Below are 17,409 nucleotides of genomic sequence, written 5' to 3' on the forward strand. Positions count from 1 at the left end.
AAGCGCAGGCCATGGTGATTGTGTGGGCCGCCATAACATCCGAAAGTCGCTCTCCGTTCGTATTAATCGACCGTGGCATCAGAATAAATGTCGAATATTATCGCGAAAATATTCTGAAGGCTGTATTAATGCCTTGGGCACGCAAACATTTTGACCGCATCCCCATAGCACTCAGCACGCGCTACCCAAGAATGGTTACAAAATGAGGTTCCTCGTTCCATTTCCAGCACACAATGGCCACCAAAATCTCCGGATACCAATCCGTTGGACTATTGTGTCTGGAGTATTTTGGAAAGCAAGGTTGGCACTAAAAAATAACAAAGTCTCGATCACCTCAAACAAGCGGGCCAAAATACCGCAGAGCAGCATTAGGGCAGCGTGTGATGGTTTCTTTGGCCGTTTGAAGGCCATAATTCGTGTCAAAGGTGACCAATTCGAACAAATCTAAACATATCCTACAAAGACCCAACAAAGACCCACTTCACTATAGTATAGAGGTATATTAGGTTTGTCGCACCTCGAAATATATACTTTAGGCTCCACAAAATATATATATATTCTTGGTCAGCGTAAAATTCTAAGTCGATTTAGCCATGTCCGTCTATCTGTCTGTCCGTCTGTCTGTTGTAATTACGCTATCTTTCGAACGAATTGAGATATAAGGCTAAAATTTTGCACACGTGCTTATTTTTCCAGTAGGCAGGTAAGTTCGTAAAGTTCGTAAATGGGCCATGTAGGTCCACGTTTTCATATAGCCCCCATATATAAGTACCTTCCGATATTCGGTATTTTGATGATTTTAGCGACACCGGAATTGTTTCACCTTCGGTATTTAAAGTTCGAAATGGATACTACAGCCTAGGACAGAAAATTATCTGTGCAGGTCCACGTCTTCGTATAGCCCCCATACAACGGTACCTCCCGATATTCGGATTTTTGATGATTTTAGCGACATTATTCACCGGAATTGTTTCAAATTTGGTACTTGAGATTCGTTATGGATACTACAGCCTATGACAGAAAATTGTCTGTGCAGGTCCACGTCTTCGTATAGCCCCCATATAACGTTACCTCTCTATATTCGGTATTTTGAGTTTAGGTACAATACTCACCGAAATTGTTGGAGATGTCGTATTTGATGTTCGTAATGGATGCTACAGTCTGTGACAGAAAATTGTCTATGCAGGTAAAGGTCTTCGCATAAGCCCCATATATCAGTACCTCCCTATATTCGGTAGGTACAATACCCACCGAAATTTTTTGAGATGTCGTATTTCGTAATGGATGCTATAGCCTGTGACACAAAATTATCTATGCTGGTCTAGGTCTGCGCACAGCTCCGATATAACTGTACCTCCCGATATTCGGTATCTTGATGATTTGAACTACATTATTCACCGTTTATTTCAAGTTTCGAATTTGGATATGTTAATGGCTTATGACAAACAAGGCCTATGTAGGGCCACGTCGTATAGTCCCCAATATAACGGCTATATTCGGTATTTTTAAAATTTTAACAGAATTTTTAAAGGGCTTTATTTTTCGGCCTGGCCGAACTTACTGCTTTTTAACTTGTTTTTAATCTGCAAATTCCCTCCAAACTTAATGCTTTTTCACTCGTTTGTTATATAGCTGTACCTATGCGAGATGCCAAAAAAAAAATTACAGGTCAAGATACATTTGTTTATGAATTAATAATTTTATATATGTGCTTATGCTTAACAGACAGATATTTTCTTACATTTTGTATTTTAATAATAAAAATATTTGTCCTAATATTCCAGGAGACAATTTACTCCCAAAAACTATTTTCCCATCCATTACTGGAATAAAATTGTTCCCAGTAATTCCACACAGAAATATTATTTCATACCTTCTGAACACAATTTCATTACAAAGTTCAGTGATGTTGAACAATTTTGTTTTTCATGTTTTTATTAAAAATAAACCATTTATTTACAATGACTATATTAAAAATATTGAAAAAAAATCTTCATTCAATGTTTACGGAAGCAACAAAAATCACTGCATTTGTGTGTGTGCATATTTTCGGTTAGGTAATATAATCAACTGCAGTGATTTTACAATAAAAATATTATTAGTTTAATTTGCGTTTGTGTGATTGCCTTAATAAATTTCATAATTTGGCCAGGATATTTAATAACAGTGGCCAAAGCTTTTTGATTCAGGCCTCCCCTGCAAATGGTCGAAATGCCAAAATGACCATTATTACATTTCGCTACATTGGCAAACACGGCGGATCAAATCAAAATGCTAATGCATTCATGGCGCTGGCCTCAGTCGAAATAGTTATAAACTAACTAAAATAACACAAATAATTAGCAAAAAACAACACAACACAAAATTACATATTTAAATTTTATGGGGTTTTTCTGGTCATGACATTTAAAATAATAACCAATTAAAAGTGTATTCAAATATTATTACAACGACGACAAATCAAATGCATAATTCAAATTTCATTATTTCGCTGCAAAATCTATCGCATCGTATCGAAGCGAATCAAATGAATTCACATTGAATATTAATGAAATGAAAGCATAGATAAATATGTGTAGATGTGTGTGTGTGTGTGCATTTTTGAAAATGCACAAATATCCACTGGGCAGACATATTTTCGCATGGCTTTGCCATTTATGTGGCTCAATTTTGTGATTAGATAAATGTCTAATACTAATGGATATATAATAATATTTTATGACATTTTTATCACAAAATATTTGAATTTCTAATTATTTGTATGTAAATAAATGTGGATTTTAAATTACTCTTCGATGGGTTGGTTGGGGGTCCAGCAATATCTTGACTGGGTATTGATAGACATAAATAGGTGAAATTAATTGAAAGAGACATCGAATCTTGTAGGGTTAACCTACTTAGAGAGGATTTATTTGAAGTAAAAGTAATGGATATGACAATTTAAATCCAAATCCAGTGGGTTAACCCTCATATATATAAACGTACTATAAGTATTGCATGTTTAGTACATTTTAGTACTTTTCGTACCATTTTTGTACGAATTGCTACACTTCATCAATGGCTCTAATATCAAATTTCAAAATCCCAGCTTTATCCGCTCACCATAATTCCAATTTGTACCATTTAGTACACATCAGTACAAATGTCTATAAAAACCTAAATTATACAATCCAATTGAAATTGTATTTCCCAGTTTCTGGATTCCAGTCATCCAAAGTCAGTTCAACCCAATTCAAATTGTACCAAATTTTAGTACCATTTAGTACATATAAGTACGAAATTCCAAAGCTTCCTACATATCCCAAATCCTAAACTCTGACAGCAATCTTATGTCCATATTTCAGGATTCGAGCTCTATCGGTTCACCCATTTCAACACATTTCAAAAACAGAAACAAAATTTCAAAAAAAAAAATCTATGAATCCTTTAAAATTTCTTAAATAATAAGCCACCGATATTAGGTCCCTTCAGCTCTTTTTGACGACTTTGGTGAAAAGCAAGCTCTATAAGTGTTGAGAGAGAAAGAATGAAAATCAAACTCACTTTTTGCTCTCTGAGCAACAAATAATCAAAACCTCTCAGTTTAGTTTTGATAAAAATTGCTCTCTATAATAGAGAGTAATATAAAGTTGAGCTAATGGAAGAATACTCCAATCGTATTTTAAAGGCAAATACCAACAAACTCACACACAGGGGAATGTGTGGATGTTTCTTGAGCTTAGGGAATTCGGTGAGTTCACAGTTGAAAATCCGGGTAGTCTTTGCAATATATTGTTAAGATAATTTTTGGGAAAGGCAAGACGAGAGTGATTCTCATTAACTTGAGAATGCTTGAATGCAGTTTGCTTTTCGAGAAAAAAAGTTATTCGTGATGGTATTCAAGCGTGATAGTGTGATTTCTTTATATTTGGCTGGAAAACCACGGGTGATTATCGTTAGAGAACTCCAGCATTTAAATGTGAATAAATCGATTGTCTCCCGTACCATCGATCGTTACCGTAATACTGATAGCGTAGCCCGACGTCAATGAAGTGGACGGAAGAAAACAGCAACATTACCAGAAATGGTTCGAAAAGTAAAGAAGCGACTTGATCGAAACCGAAAAATGGCCGAAAAATGGCTCGTGAGCTGAACATATCACAATATTCCATTCGGATTTTTTTTTGAAAATTGAGCTCAGGGTAAGCCATTGAAATTCCAAAAAGTGCAAGAACTTACACCGCAACAGAAAGAAAATAGACTCAAAAGAGCTAAAGAATTGCTTCGCTTGGCCGAAAGTGGTGGGTGAACTGCCGAATTTGGTTTTATCCGATAAGGAAACTTTCGCTGTCCAGAAGTTTGTAAACAAGCAAAACTTGCCAAAGAGGTCAGTTGGTAATGGTGTGGGCCATGGCCATGGTAATGGTGTGGGTCGCCATAACAGCCGCTCTCCGCTCGTATTAATCGACCGTGGCATCAGAATAAATGCTGAATACTATCGCGAAAATATTCTGGAGGGTGTATTAAAGCCTTGGACACGCAAACATTTTAGCCGAAGACCTTGGACATTCCAACGGGACTCAGCACCATCGCACTCAGCACGCACCACCCAAGAATGGTTACAAAATAAGGTTCCTAACTTCATTTCCACCGCACAACGGTCACCAAAATCTCCGGATACCAATCCGCTGGACTATTGTGTCCGGAGTATTTTGGAAAGCAAGGTTGGTTCTAAAAATACCAAAGTGTCGATCACCTCAAGCAAGCGCATCGCCGGGAATGGGCTAAAATACCGCAGAGCAATATTTGGGCAGAGTGTGACGGTTTCATTGGTCGTTTGAAGGCCATAATTCGTACCAAAGGTGACCAATTCGAACAAATCTAAATTTATTCTAAAATTTGATGCTATTTTCGATATTTTTTACTTTTATTCAATAAAATTAAAAAAAAAAATGTAAAAAATATGGTGTTTGAGTTTCTTGCAGTTTTTTTTATCTCACCCTATACAGAAGGACCCCATTGTTTTGAGATATATCTTGTAATATTTATTTTGGAGCTTTAAAAAGTTGTAGATGCCTTTGGATTATCACAAAAACCATTGGATAAAAAATTGGGTCACATTGGTTCAGTTGGTGGTATAGTCCCTCGATTCGGTTATACCCCGACTTCAAAAGTTTTTACGCATATAGAATATTTTCCATTTAACTTCGCTACCTACATATCAATGTATGTAGATGCACCTAGCCTCAGCTCTTATATAAAGATACTCCCAGATTCAAAATATTGTGGGGGACTTGACCAATCTTCTAGGATCTACTGTAGAATTTGATGATAAATAATTTTGTGGAATAAATTGAGTTGCTACTAAATTTAAATAAACCCTTTTGTCACTCGGTTGAGGGTTAATAATTTAAAAAAAAAATCTTATATTTCGGTCCGCAATATTGCCGCAGACATTTTGATTATTGTGAGCATCTAGGCCATATTTACCAATTTTCTAACTGAATTTTATTACAAAAGATCTTGTGGAATTTTATTTGCTACCATATTTAAAAATACCCTTGTGGTGACTTGCTTGAGAGTTAAAAATTTCCACCAAAATGATTCTCTTATTTTTATCTGCAATATCGCCGAAGACACTATACACCTAAAAGCTACGAATTCCAAGAAATGTTAATCCAAAAATTTGAAAAAATGATTGTTGGGGGGTGGGGTATCTCCTATCCGCTATTTACGTTACTTTGCGTTATTAAATTTCAAAAGGTCTAAACTATTAGTTCTATTTTTACAATTTCTCGGATTTTCCTTATAATTATTGGAAAAAATTGCGACGAAATGCACAGTTCAATTTTAATAATCCCAATTCTCTGTAAAATTAATTTAATATTTCTGTTTAAAGTTATATCTCATAACAACTCAATATTATTGTTTCATATTTGAATTAAAATCTCATCAAAAACTTTCTCATGAAAAACTTACCTCCTTCGTCTGTCATCACCAATATTGTTGTCTCCGGTCCCAGGCCCTCAGGGTTGAAAACCTGAACGGTGACTTTATATTGGGTGTATGGTTCCAAATTGAGAATTTCATGACTCTGCAAAGATTAAGAAACAAAAGACGACAAATATTAACAAAGTGGAAAACACACACTCCATATTTCCCAGCTAATCAAAATATAAAAGGAAAAGATTTTAATAAAGTTATATATTTTTTTGTTTTATTTATTCCAAAGACTATCATCTAAAATCTTTGGGACATATTCTTTTGGTAAAAGTTGTTGGGGATTTTGTTTTGTGTTTACTTGCCAGAGAGAAAAAAGTTGAGCATTTTTGAAATGCAAAAAGGTAAATTTTTTGGAAAAGTAACCAAAAATAGGAAAAGAGTTTTGTGTTAGTTTTTGTTGTTCCTGTCATTCGTTTACTTGTGCCGATGTTTGTGTGTGTTTGAGACGATGGCTTTTCATCCAAACAAAAGAGAGAAAAACAAACTAGTTTTGAAAGTAAGAGCTAGCTGCTGATAAAAAGTTGCATTGAGGTACCCTTGGTTTTGTTGAGACATTTACGTTGGGTAGGGTTTTCCCTCTCTCTCTCTCTCCCTCTCGTTGACGTGCATAATCCTTTCTTTAAAACTTTCGTTTATTTTCAAGTTTTTTTGTCCTCACACACATACCCACTCGAAAGTTGATAATAACGGAAATTGCGAGCAAGAAATCATTTGTTCTTCCATTGAGAGAAAAAAAGGAACAATGCTACTGAAATCGATTTAAGCTTATATCAGCTAGATACCCTACATTTTTGAAAGAAAATACATATCCTGTAAGTGGCGAAAGGATTTGTGGCAACATATAGCCATACAAATTAGTTATAACTCAGATCAGACTTGCCATTTTTAGCGATACTCATTTTTCCAATAGAAATTATGTTTTTTTCTTCTTGAAAAGAAAAAAAGGTTTCAGTTAACTTTTAAACTAAAAAAAAAATAAAGTATAACGATGTAGAAAATTTTGACCATACTCCGAAATATATTGGCTTTAAATTTGTTACGTCCTTTATAAAGTAATTTATAAAATGTTACCCGGGCTCTCAAATAACCACAAACCGTACAAATTCGTACTAAAAGGAAACACGATAACTTATATTTTTTAGAATTCTTTTTTAGAAAAGGAATGTTTTTAGGCTGGGATTTTTCGTGTAGGTCGCTATTGAGCCGGAATGTTAAATAAATTTACGGTTGTAGACATTTCGGTGAGTGTGGGGCTTCGAGATTTTATATGGCGGTTAATGCTCATGCGGATGGGTGATATGAAAATATTACTGAGCGTTTAAAAAAGCCAGAGATTTAAAATTTTGCATGGGGGCCATTTGTGGTTAGAAGGGGTTGAGATAAGGTGGCATTTCATACTTTAAAGGTGCAAATACAACGTGGCGTAAAATAATCCTTCTCTAATACGAAATATGCGAAATACACGTTAATAAACAATATTATGCTACATTGTCCCCGAACGCGGAATATTAATGACTATTTATGTGACCAATGATCGGTTGGTGACTTTGGCACAACGAGAATTTTGTCGCAGATTTCCAACCCTTACTGGTGAAAAACTGTTAGGTAAGATACTGTTAGGAAGATACTGGCACAATAAAAGATGCTGCCAGGCGTGGCAGAACCCGGAGTATCCGTTCTGTAGAGAATATTCACTGGAGGAGTTATTGGACATTTTTTTTCGAAGAAGTCTCGGGCCAATCCGTTACTGTGAAAGGTGATCGCTACAAAGCAATAATCAATAACTGTTGTTGCAAAATGGTCAGGCTTATCCCTTTATTGTTGTTTTTATAAAAACAACGTTTGTTTATAGTGGAGAACGATGGTAATGTTTACCAGGGGGTAAGGCAGGGAATACCTAGGTTTCGGAAAGAGCCACCAATCCTCATCAGTTCCCTTGTTTTTGTCTGAGATATTCTCCCCAGAAGTTATTTTAAAAATAACTTCTATGACAAAAAAATTTTTTTACCCAAGTGACGAGATCGTAAGCTCAATAGAAGAGGAACCAAAGAATTATATAAAACTAAAATTCTTTTGGAAAGTCTTCTAAATCTTACAACCGCACTTATAAACATTTTCATCTTTCTCCACTTGTTATGCTTTCGTTCAACCTGAACGAAGTAGCATAACCATGTAAGTTGGTTTTGTCTGTTACAACAAAAACCCCTTCGTCGACCGTGCCTTGTCTATAAATAGAACAGTGTGGCTTATTTGTTCTGGATACCGTAGTATTTTGTTGTTGCAAAATGGTCAGGCTTATCCCTTTATTGTTGTTTTTATAAAAACAACGTTTGTTTATAGTGGAGAACGATGGTAATGTTTACCAGGGGGTAAGATTTAGAAGACTTTCCAAAAGAATTTTAGTTTGATATAATTCTTTGGTTCCTCTTCTATTGAGCTTACGATCTCGTCACTTGGGTAAAAAATGTTTTTTGTCATAGAAGTTATTTTTAAAATAACTTCTGGGGAGAATATCCCAGACAAAAACAAGGGAACTGATGAGGATTGGTGGCTCTTTCCGAAACCTAGGTATTCCCTGCCTTACCCCCTGGTAAACATTACCATCGTTCTCCACTATAAACAAACGTTGTTTTTATAAAAACAACAATAAAGGGATAAGCCTCACCATTTTGCAACAACAAAATACTACGGTATCCCGAACAAACAAGCCACACTGTTCTAATAATCAATAACTTTTTTGACGCATCTTGATGAGTTGGGATTGGAAAACATGTGGTTCCAACAGGACGGTTCGACGTCATAATCGACATGCTGAATGATGCATTTCCCGGCTGCCAAATCTTCCGTTTAGGCGATTTGCACTGGCCAGCAAGATCTCCAGACTTCTTTTTGTGAGGCTTTTTGAACTCAGACTCTTTCAGCACTTAAAGACAATATCCATCAAGAATGTGAGGACCTATCGCTTGAAGTTTTGGCCAAAGTGATGGAAAATGCCATAAAAAGGGCTCAAATGACAATAAACTGTGGCGGCGACAACGTGATATCATGTTGTCGACTTGATTAAAAAAGTTGTACATTTGGTACAAATTTGGCAATATTCAAAAAAAAAAAAAAAAAATCCGTTAAAAATTCTGTTAAAATCTTAAAAATACCGAGTGTAGCCGTATATTAGGGTCCATACGACGACGTGGACCTCCATAGGCGACTTTGGTCACAAGCTAATACAATATTCAAATGCGAAATTTGAAAAAAAAAAATCTGTTTATAACATAGCTAAAGTCATCAAAATACTGAATACAGGGAGGTACCATGGGTTTATAAAACGTGGACCTGCACAGACAATTTTCTGGCATAGGCTGTAGTATCCATTACGAACTTCAAATACAAAATGTGAAATAATTGTGGTAAATAATGTCTCTAAATTAATCGAAATACCGAATATCGGGAGTTACCGTTATATGGGGGCTATACGAAGAAGTGGACCTGCACAGATTATTTTCTGTCATATACATTTGAAATAGTTCCGGTAAATAATGTCGCTAAAATCATCAAAATACCGCATATCGGGAGGTACCGTTATATGAGGGCTATATGAAGACGTGGACCCGCACAGACAATTCTCTGTCATAGGCTGTAGTATCCATTACGAACTTCAAATACCAAATTTGAAACAATTCCGGTGAATAATGTTGCTAAAATCATCAAAATACTGAATATCGGGAGGTACCATTATATGGGGGCTATATGAAAACGTGGACCTGCATGGTCCATTTACGAACTTAATCTGCCTACTGGCAAAATAAACATATGTGCAATTTTAGCCTCCTATCCCAATTAGTTCGAAAGATAGCGTGATTATAACAGACGGACAGACCGATAGACAGAGATACAGATACAGAATTTTACGCTGATCAAGAATATATATACTTTGTTGGGTCTGACATGAGTATTTCGAGGAGTTACAAACGGAATGACTACAGATATTGATTTAAGCTTATTTCAGATTAACACCCAACTTTTTGTAATGAGAATGCATATCCTATAAGTGACAAAAGGAATGGTTGCCACATATAGCCAAACGGATTAGTGAGGACTTAGATCAGTTACACGTTCATGTTTTGGTGCAGTCCTTTTATAAAAATATCCAATTTTTTCAGTTAATATCGGGAAAAAGATTAACCTTTTTTCTTAAAAATCCCATCAAAATTTAAAAAATTACTTTTGAAACAATTCTCAGAACGTAGCCTTTAAATTGTTCGCTGAGAATGAACACGTTCGATTTATTGTATAAATCTCATTTTTCAAAATTCTCCGAGCGATATTTGCGCTAATGTAAAACATGAACGACATGCAACGACAAACAAATACCCTTCCCTACAGGGCTTCAACCACCCACTCCACCCACCATGTATGACACAAAAACGTTAATCGGAAATTGAGTTTCTGCTTTCCTTCTTAGTGCTTTTGTGTGAATTTTCCGCCTTTCACATTCTCAAATGTGATTGCGTTGAAAGTAAATAACAAGTCGTAAGGAAAACGTAACAAATAATGTTACGTCTTTTGTTAAACTGTTCACATTGCCTGGCTTGGCTGGCATGGCTGGGTCACATCAACAGTGAACGGAGATAACTACGACACAAAAATCCCTATTTCAAAAAAATTATTTTGAGAAGAAGTTGTGTTGTTGTCTTCTTTTTCTCCTTTGCTCCCGAGAAAATGACACAGAAATTTACACAAAGTTTTACAAAAAAAAACCTTGGAGATAATCCGGTGAATTGCTTCGATTGAAAGGAGAACAATGTCCTTTGTTGAATTCCAGGAAAAGTTATTCCCTTGTTTTTCGGTTAAATAATCTACTGTGAAAAGAAAAACTTTTTCAAAAGAAATAGATGTAATTAAGTTTATTAGATAGTGGGATGTTATTGTAAATACGGGGCAGAATGGGAGTTTTAAAAAATAGATTTTGAAATTGAAGAAGAATTAATATTGAAATTTTATGAATTGAAATTTTTTAAAATAGAAATTTAAAATTTAATTTAGAAATTAAAAAAAAAATGTTAATTAAAGATGTAAATTTTATACACATTTTCCGAGAATATTAGCCATGATAAACAGGGTGGCATAAAAAAAACTGAAACAAAGTCAAGGGCCATAATTTTTACATTATTATACCCTCCACCATAGTATGGAGGGTATATTAAGATTGTAATTCCGTTTGTAATACCTCAAAATACACGTTTTAGACCCCACAAAGTATAAATATTCTTGATCAGCATAAAATTCTATGTCGATTTAGCGATGTCCGTCCGTCTATCCGTCTGTCCATCTGTGGAAACAATTCCGAACGATTTGAAGTAGATTGATAAAATTGTACTCAAATGTATTTTATGTATGCAGGACTTTTGGCGTTGAAAATGGTCTATGTAGGTCCACGTACCTCCCGATATTCGGTATTTTGATGATTTTAGCAACATTATTAACCGGAATTGTTTCAAATTTGGTATTTGAAGTTCATAATGGATACTACAGCCTAAGACAGAATATTGTCTGTGCAGGCCCACGTCTTCGCCCATATGACGGCACCTCCCGATATTCGGTATTTTTTATGGTTTTTGCCACATTTTTTCACGGATTTGTCTGAAAATTGGTATTTCTAATGTTTCCTTCCCTCTAAGGTGGAGGGTATTAAAAGTTCGGCCCGGCCGAACATAATATTATTTTACTTGTTTTAATTTTTTTGAATGAAAGCAAAAAATGTCTGAAATAGCATCAAATTGTAGAATAAGTTTAGATTTGTTCGAATTGGCCAACTTTAGCACGAAATATGGCCTTCAAACGGCCAATGAAACCGTCACACGCTGCCCGAATGTTGCTCTGCGGTATTTTGGCCCATTCCCGGCGAAGCGCTTGCTGGAGGTGATCGACACTTTGGTATTTTTTAGTGCCAACCTTGGTTTCCAAAATACTCCAGATATATTTTTCCAACGGGTTGATATCCGGAGATTTTGATGGCCATTATACGCTGGAAATAAAGTGTAAGGGACGTTTTATACAAACAGCCAAAAGATTATTAAATAATTTTTATTACATCTATTATCCACAATCCCCTTACAAAGTGGGCAATATAATTTTTTTACTGAAAATAAAATTATTAAAATAAGATACCAAATCTGGATTGGAAATGCTAGCATTATTAAAAGGCACTTAAAATTAAATATTTAATTTAAATCCTCACATTTTTATTTGGACAAAATCAGTCTCAGTTAGCCATTTAAAATAATATATTTCACAATTGAATTTTACCCAATATAAATCTTTTTTGTTTTGATAATCTTATTCTTCTTATTTCTTATACACGTCTTTCACACACTCGGATTTAGGATAACTCCACAATCGGCCAGAGCTTTGCTTCTAAGTTTTATCCGACATTCCGTACACCTTCCATTCTTTGGTGTCTGAAACCAAACTAAATACTCGATTGTCCACTTTATTTCACATTACTATTCAGTTAATTCATAAAAATTTTGAGAGACATTTCACGCCCAAATTCCACAAATGCGTATTTTCTCTATGTCAGTCTATTCTTCTATCAATATAGTTTTTGTTTTGATTCGCATTGACATTTCATTCATAAATTTCATTTTTCTCTTCATTGATAACCCACTTACTATACTCACCTCAGTAGTATAGTAATGGTTTGAGTCTCCACTAGTAATAAAATTACACTACCGATCACAATTTAATTCACTTCTATTAACTAGAAATACACTCAAAACAATTTTCTGATGTGGTTATTCGTAATCTACAGCTTTATTTTCATCAAAATAATACATTTTGTTTCTTTTAAATGTGGTATATACATCGATTAGACCTTATTCGAAGCTGGCAACATTACCAAAAACGATAACTACAAAACTTTATTCTTCTCTTTGTTGACATTTTTCTGCTGCTAACTTAATAGCTTAAGCCTTTCAAGTAAAATAATCTTTCTTTTCTATTAAAATCTTGAACGTGAGCAGACGAAAAATCCTTATAAAAAATCGACATTTATCATTTGCATCCCGTTGTTAAATCAACTTTAAAGTGATAAAATTTTCTTCAAAAAATATATTTCGCGTTGCTCCTACGTGATTTTTGAAAAAAATATTAATTGGCTCTGCGACAACACAACGTGACCTGGCCACTGGAATCAGTATCCTCCCTTTTTTTAAAATATATTGTGGAAACCCTAAATAACTCCAAATTGGTGATTTCTGACGATACAAATAACCAGGCTATAAACGGACCATATTGGCCACAGGGTTATTGGCGTGCCATAAACATCAACAAACCTCTCGTGCACAATTATTCCAATTCCGTAACCCGACTGGCAGACGTCTGCTGAAGATCAAATATAGCTTCATCGTGGATGTTGTGAACAAAAACCCTGCCTTTAACTAAGACCATCGACACATAACATAACATCTGTTGGAACAAGAAACCTTTCTGTAAATAAGCCCATCGAGGTTAACTCTGACAGTAACCAATAAATATATATATTGCCTGAACGTAACCAAACAAGACATATAACGCTATTACGATTTCTTGCTGACTCGAAGTTCTTGTGAAGTTCTGAAAACCCGCTATATCCTAAGATTACGTTTTGGGTGTCTGAAACTATTCCCAATCTGATAGTGGAATTCTGAGGATATTTTGTTTTACATCCTGACATCCCTCTTTGTGGTCAGAATTCACCTGCTTCAACACATGCAGTCGTCCAAAACGAATGATCGACCAGCAATACAGAATATACGCCATAACCACATTTTTGGAAATCATGGGATCTACATAGATTCATATCAACAATAACCGGATTTATTTAAAAATATAATTACAATTTACCCAAATGATATAAAATAAGTATAATTGATAATTCCCTCAATCTATCTATATATACGCACATGACATGTATTCAAAGATATAAATTGTTTTTTTTTTTTCATATCAAAATCTATTACTATGGTAAAAATAATTTTTCTTTTTAAATTAACACAATTTAGTCTTTGAGTGTATATCATGCTGCAAAATATTTAGTACCTATATTCATTATCATCATATTTTTTATTTTTTTTTATCGCATGAGATAACATCATTACCACCAACAACAAACACACTAATTTCACAGATCAAAATGAACCAGCATCCAGCTATTGGAGAAGGCCTTCAACAATACAGGAGAGCGTGGTAAGTGATTGAGAACATCATTGATAAATTTGTTGTATTGTTTGTGGTAAAGTTGAATAATTAAGTGAGATCTAATTTAATGTATTCTCTTTGTTTGTTGAGAGTACACTCTGATATTAATTTCTCGAAGTTCAATTCTCTTACATTTATTCAAATTCTCCCTTGTGGTGAAAATTGTATTATTTATACAACATGAATTATCCCATTCAGGGGCAGAAAAGAAATTATGATATTGTAACTTTATGCGTTTAGTATTATTCTGTATATTTTAAATACGTTTAAGTTTAATCATCTTTGTATATAATGTGAATAAATTCAATATGAATTCAATATGAATTTCTAAATTTCTAAGAAGACGTTATCTTAATAGGGATGGCTATATAGTTTGAAGGTTTTTTAAATTTGGGGTCCAAAGAAAACATTGCCATTTTTGGACAATGGTTGGCGAGGGTTTAGAGGCCAATTCTCATAACATCGGAGAACTTTAAATTCTATATAGGTGACAGATTAAAACAACTACTTTTAACGATCTATTTCAATTTTAATTTTTGTTATGGGGTTTTGATTAAATTATGTTAATTTATTTTAAATTATTCCATATTTCAGTTTAATATTTATTTTATTTAGGGAGTCTATATTAATAGCTGTAAACAGACATGCCTTTGAGTTTAGTAGGACAACACCCCCCCCATTCCGACTGTAGCTACCAACTCAATGGCTCCCGTAGTCCTCATAACCAAAGGCTCTAAGGCTTAAAAGTTTTTAATGCATTAGATCAGAAAATTTAAACCGTGTACATTACAGTATTTGGCGCCCAACGTGGGGCCTGAAGATCCTACATGGATTTTGGCTCTTTCCGATTTTTCATATATAGATTTCATTATTTCGAAAGTTATAAATTTGGTTATAGTGCATGATTTTTTTTGGTATAAGAATAATTGGCAGCGTTTTCTGGATTTTCATCAATATGAAGTTAACTTCAATTTAGATGACCGAAAATAAAACTACAATCGTTTCTTTTACAATAAAGTCCTGTATTAAGGTTAAATTTTGAACTTTCCGATGTTTTAGTATGATTTCTAAATTGTCTTTTATCTCTAATTTAGCTATCAGCAACCTTTTAACGGATGGAATTTCGTTAGAACTGCTTTTTGCGGTTTAATGACCTCCGTCAAAAGGATAAGAGTTTAACATGTAAATTTTTGAATCTCAGGGCTGGTGTGTTAGACGTATTGGTATTTTAGAAAACATGCAAAACGCTATAGACCAGATTTTGTATTCAGTTGTTTTAATCTAAAGCTTTATATCTCTTCAAACTACTATAGATCATCACCTTATAAGAAACGTCATTTTATACATATGAAAATTTTTGGTTACTCTTAAAAATTGTGAATAAATAAAATATTATTATAGTTTAATGATATTTTTATCGCAAGTCGTGTTCCATATAGAAATATCCCATAAATACAAATAATAGCTTTTTGTTTTATACAATTTCGTATAGTTATTATATATATTTACTTCAGAATCTTCTCTAAGTGTATTAATATATTGAAATTTAACTTGTAAAAATGGCTGAACAAGCCGCTCCTTTGAGTGAAGATCAGTCTTCAGCTTCGACTAATGTCACATCTTCTACGTGTCTAGTTTGCAATGAGTCTATGAACGAAGGCCAAGATTGTCTACTCATAAGCCATTGTCAACACTCATTCCATAGAGAATGCATAGAGTCTCATTTGTCTGCATCCGGTCAATGCCCGGTATGTCAGCACCCTTGTGAACTTAACGAGTTAAGGTCCTATGTCGTCACGCCTAAAAGACAACCTGTGTCCAAGCAAGCAAAACGAGGCAAAGGAAGAGGTGCAATAGCCCGAGGGTATAATACAAGAAGTGCCAGCCGTAATTTATTTCAAGACATGCAAAACGTGTCATTTAATAATGAGATTAATCCCCAACCTGATCCACAACAAGGTGAATCTCAGAAAAATAATTCTATAAATAATGATAATTTTCGTATATCTCCATTTACAACTAATACGAGACCAGCATGTACAAACTCTGCCACAGTGGATTACGCTGAAATTAATCGCATGATTGAATCAAATATCACCCGTATTCTTCAAAACCTTAATTTGTCTCAAATTCCAATGATGTCGTACAATAATAATAATTTGCCTCAAATTCCAATAGCATCATATAATAATTCTAATTCACAACCTATCAATACAAATAATTTAAGAGAAAATAATACCCTTTACAATATATCACATTCTAACGGCAATTTCCCCAATCAAAACAGATCTATAAATCCGAATTCCATACCCAATTCCGATACTAATGCTCATGGCACTGTTCCACAATGTGTTCAATTTTCTGGCTATTCTCAAAACTCAAATTCAACTTCACACACAACTAATCATAGTAATATACATGCTGACAAAGTTACTTCAATTATAAACAATTGGAATCTAAAATTTGATGGTTCCACCAATGGCCTTACTATAAACGAATTCCTGTATAGAGTGAAGACCCTTACTAATGAGACTTTTGACGGAGACTTCTCTGTCATATGCAAAAATTTTAATACTCTTTTGGCAGGCAAAGCACGCGAATGGTACTGGCGGTACCGAAAGACAGTAGATGTAATATCGTGGGAAGACTTTTGCAAGGCTATACGAAGCCAATATAAAGATATGAAATCTTCATTTGACATCCGAGAAGAATTAAGAAATCGAAAACAAAGGCCTGGTGAAACATATGATAATTTCTTTGACGCCCTATCTATGATAGCAGACAGACTACCAAGACCAATAGTTGAAGAGGAGCTTATAGGTATTATTGCTCGGAATTTGCGACCTGAGATACGTCAGGATTTGCTTTATGTTCCCATCGAATCCCTATTTCATTTAAGAAAACTTGTGCAAATGCGCGAGAATTTTTTAAATGATGATTATGTACGAAAGGCATTGGGCCAGCGTAACCAAATTCCGCAGTCGTATCCTCGTAGAACGGTTGCTGAAGTTGAACACGAAGATCCGCTCAGAAATACGGAAGCGGAATACCTTTTCGAGGTTACTCAGAAAAATAACGATTTCACCTATAAATGCTGGAACTGCGATAAATCGGGACACCACTGGCAAGATTGTTTGGAAAGTCGAACTATATTTTGCTACGGCTGCGGTTCTAAAAACGTATATAAGCCAC

General features: G+C 34.6%; 1 protein-coding gene across 2 annotated transcripts in view; it reads right to left on the reverse strand.

Moving 5' to 3' along the window:
* LOC101893452 (tyrosine-protein phosphatase 99A) overlaps positions 1–17,409 on the reverse strand; it is a 606,223-nt gene that overhangs the window by 215,808 nt on the left and 373,006 nt on the right. For both annotated transcript variants that reach the window (XM_059130728.1, XM_059130726.1), the window contains exon 7: positions 5,959–6,073. In XM_059130728.1, the coding sequence (XP_058986711.1) occupies positions 5,959–6,073 (115 nt within the window). The remainder of the gene's footprint in view (positions 1–5,958; positions 6,074–17,409) is intronic.

The sequence above is a fragment of the Musca domestica genome, unplaced genomic scaffold (genome assembly GCF_030504385.1).
Source record: "Musca domestica strain aabys unplaced genomic scaffold, Musca_domestica.polishedcontigs.V.1.1 79, whole genome shotgun sequence".
Classification (NCBI taxonomy): domain Eukaryota; kingdom Metazoa; phylum Arthropoda; class Insecta; order Diptera; family Muscidae; genus Musca; species Musca domestica.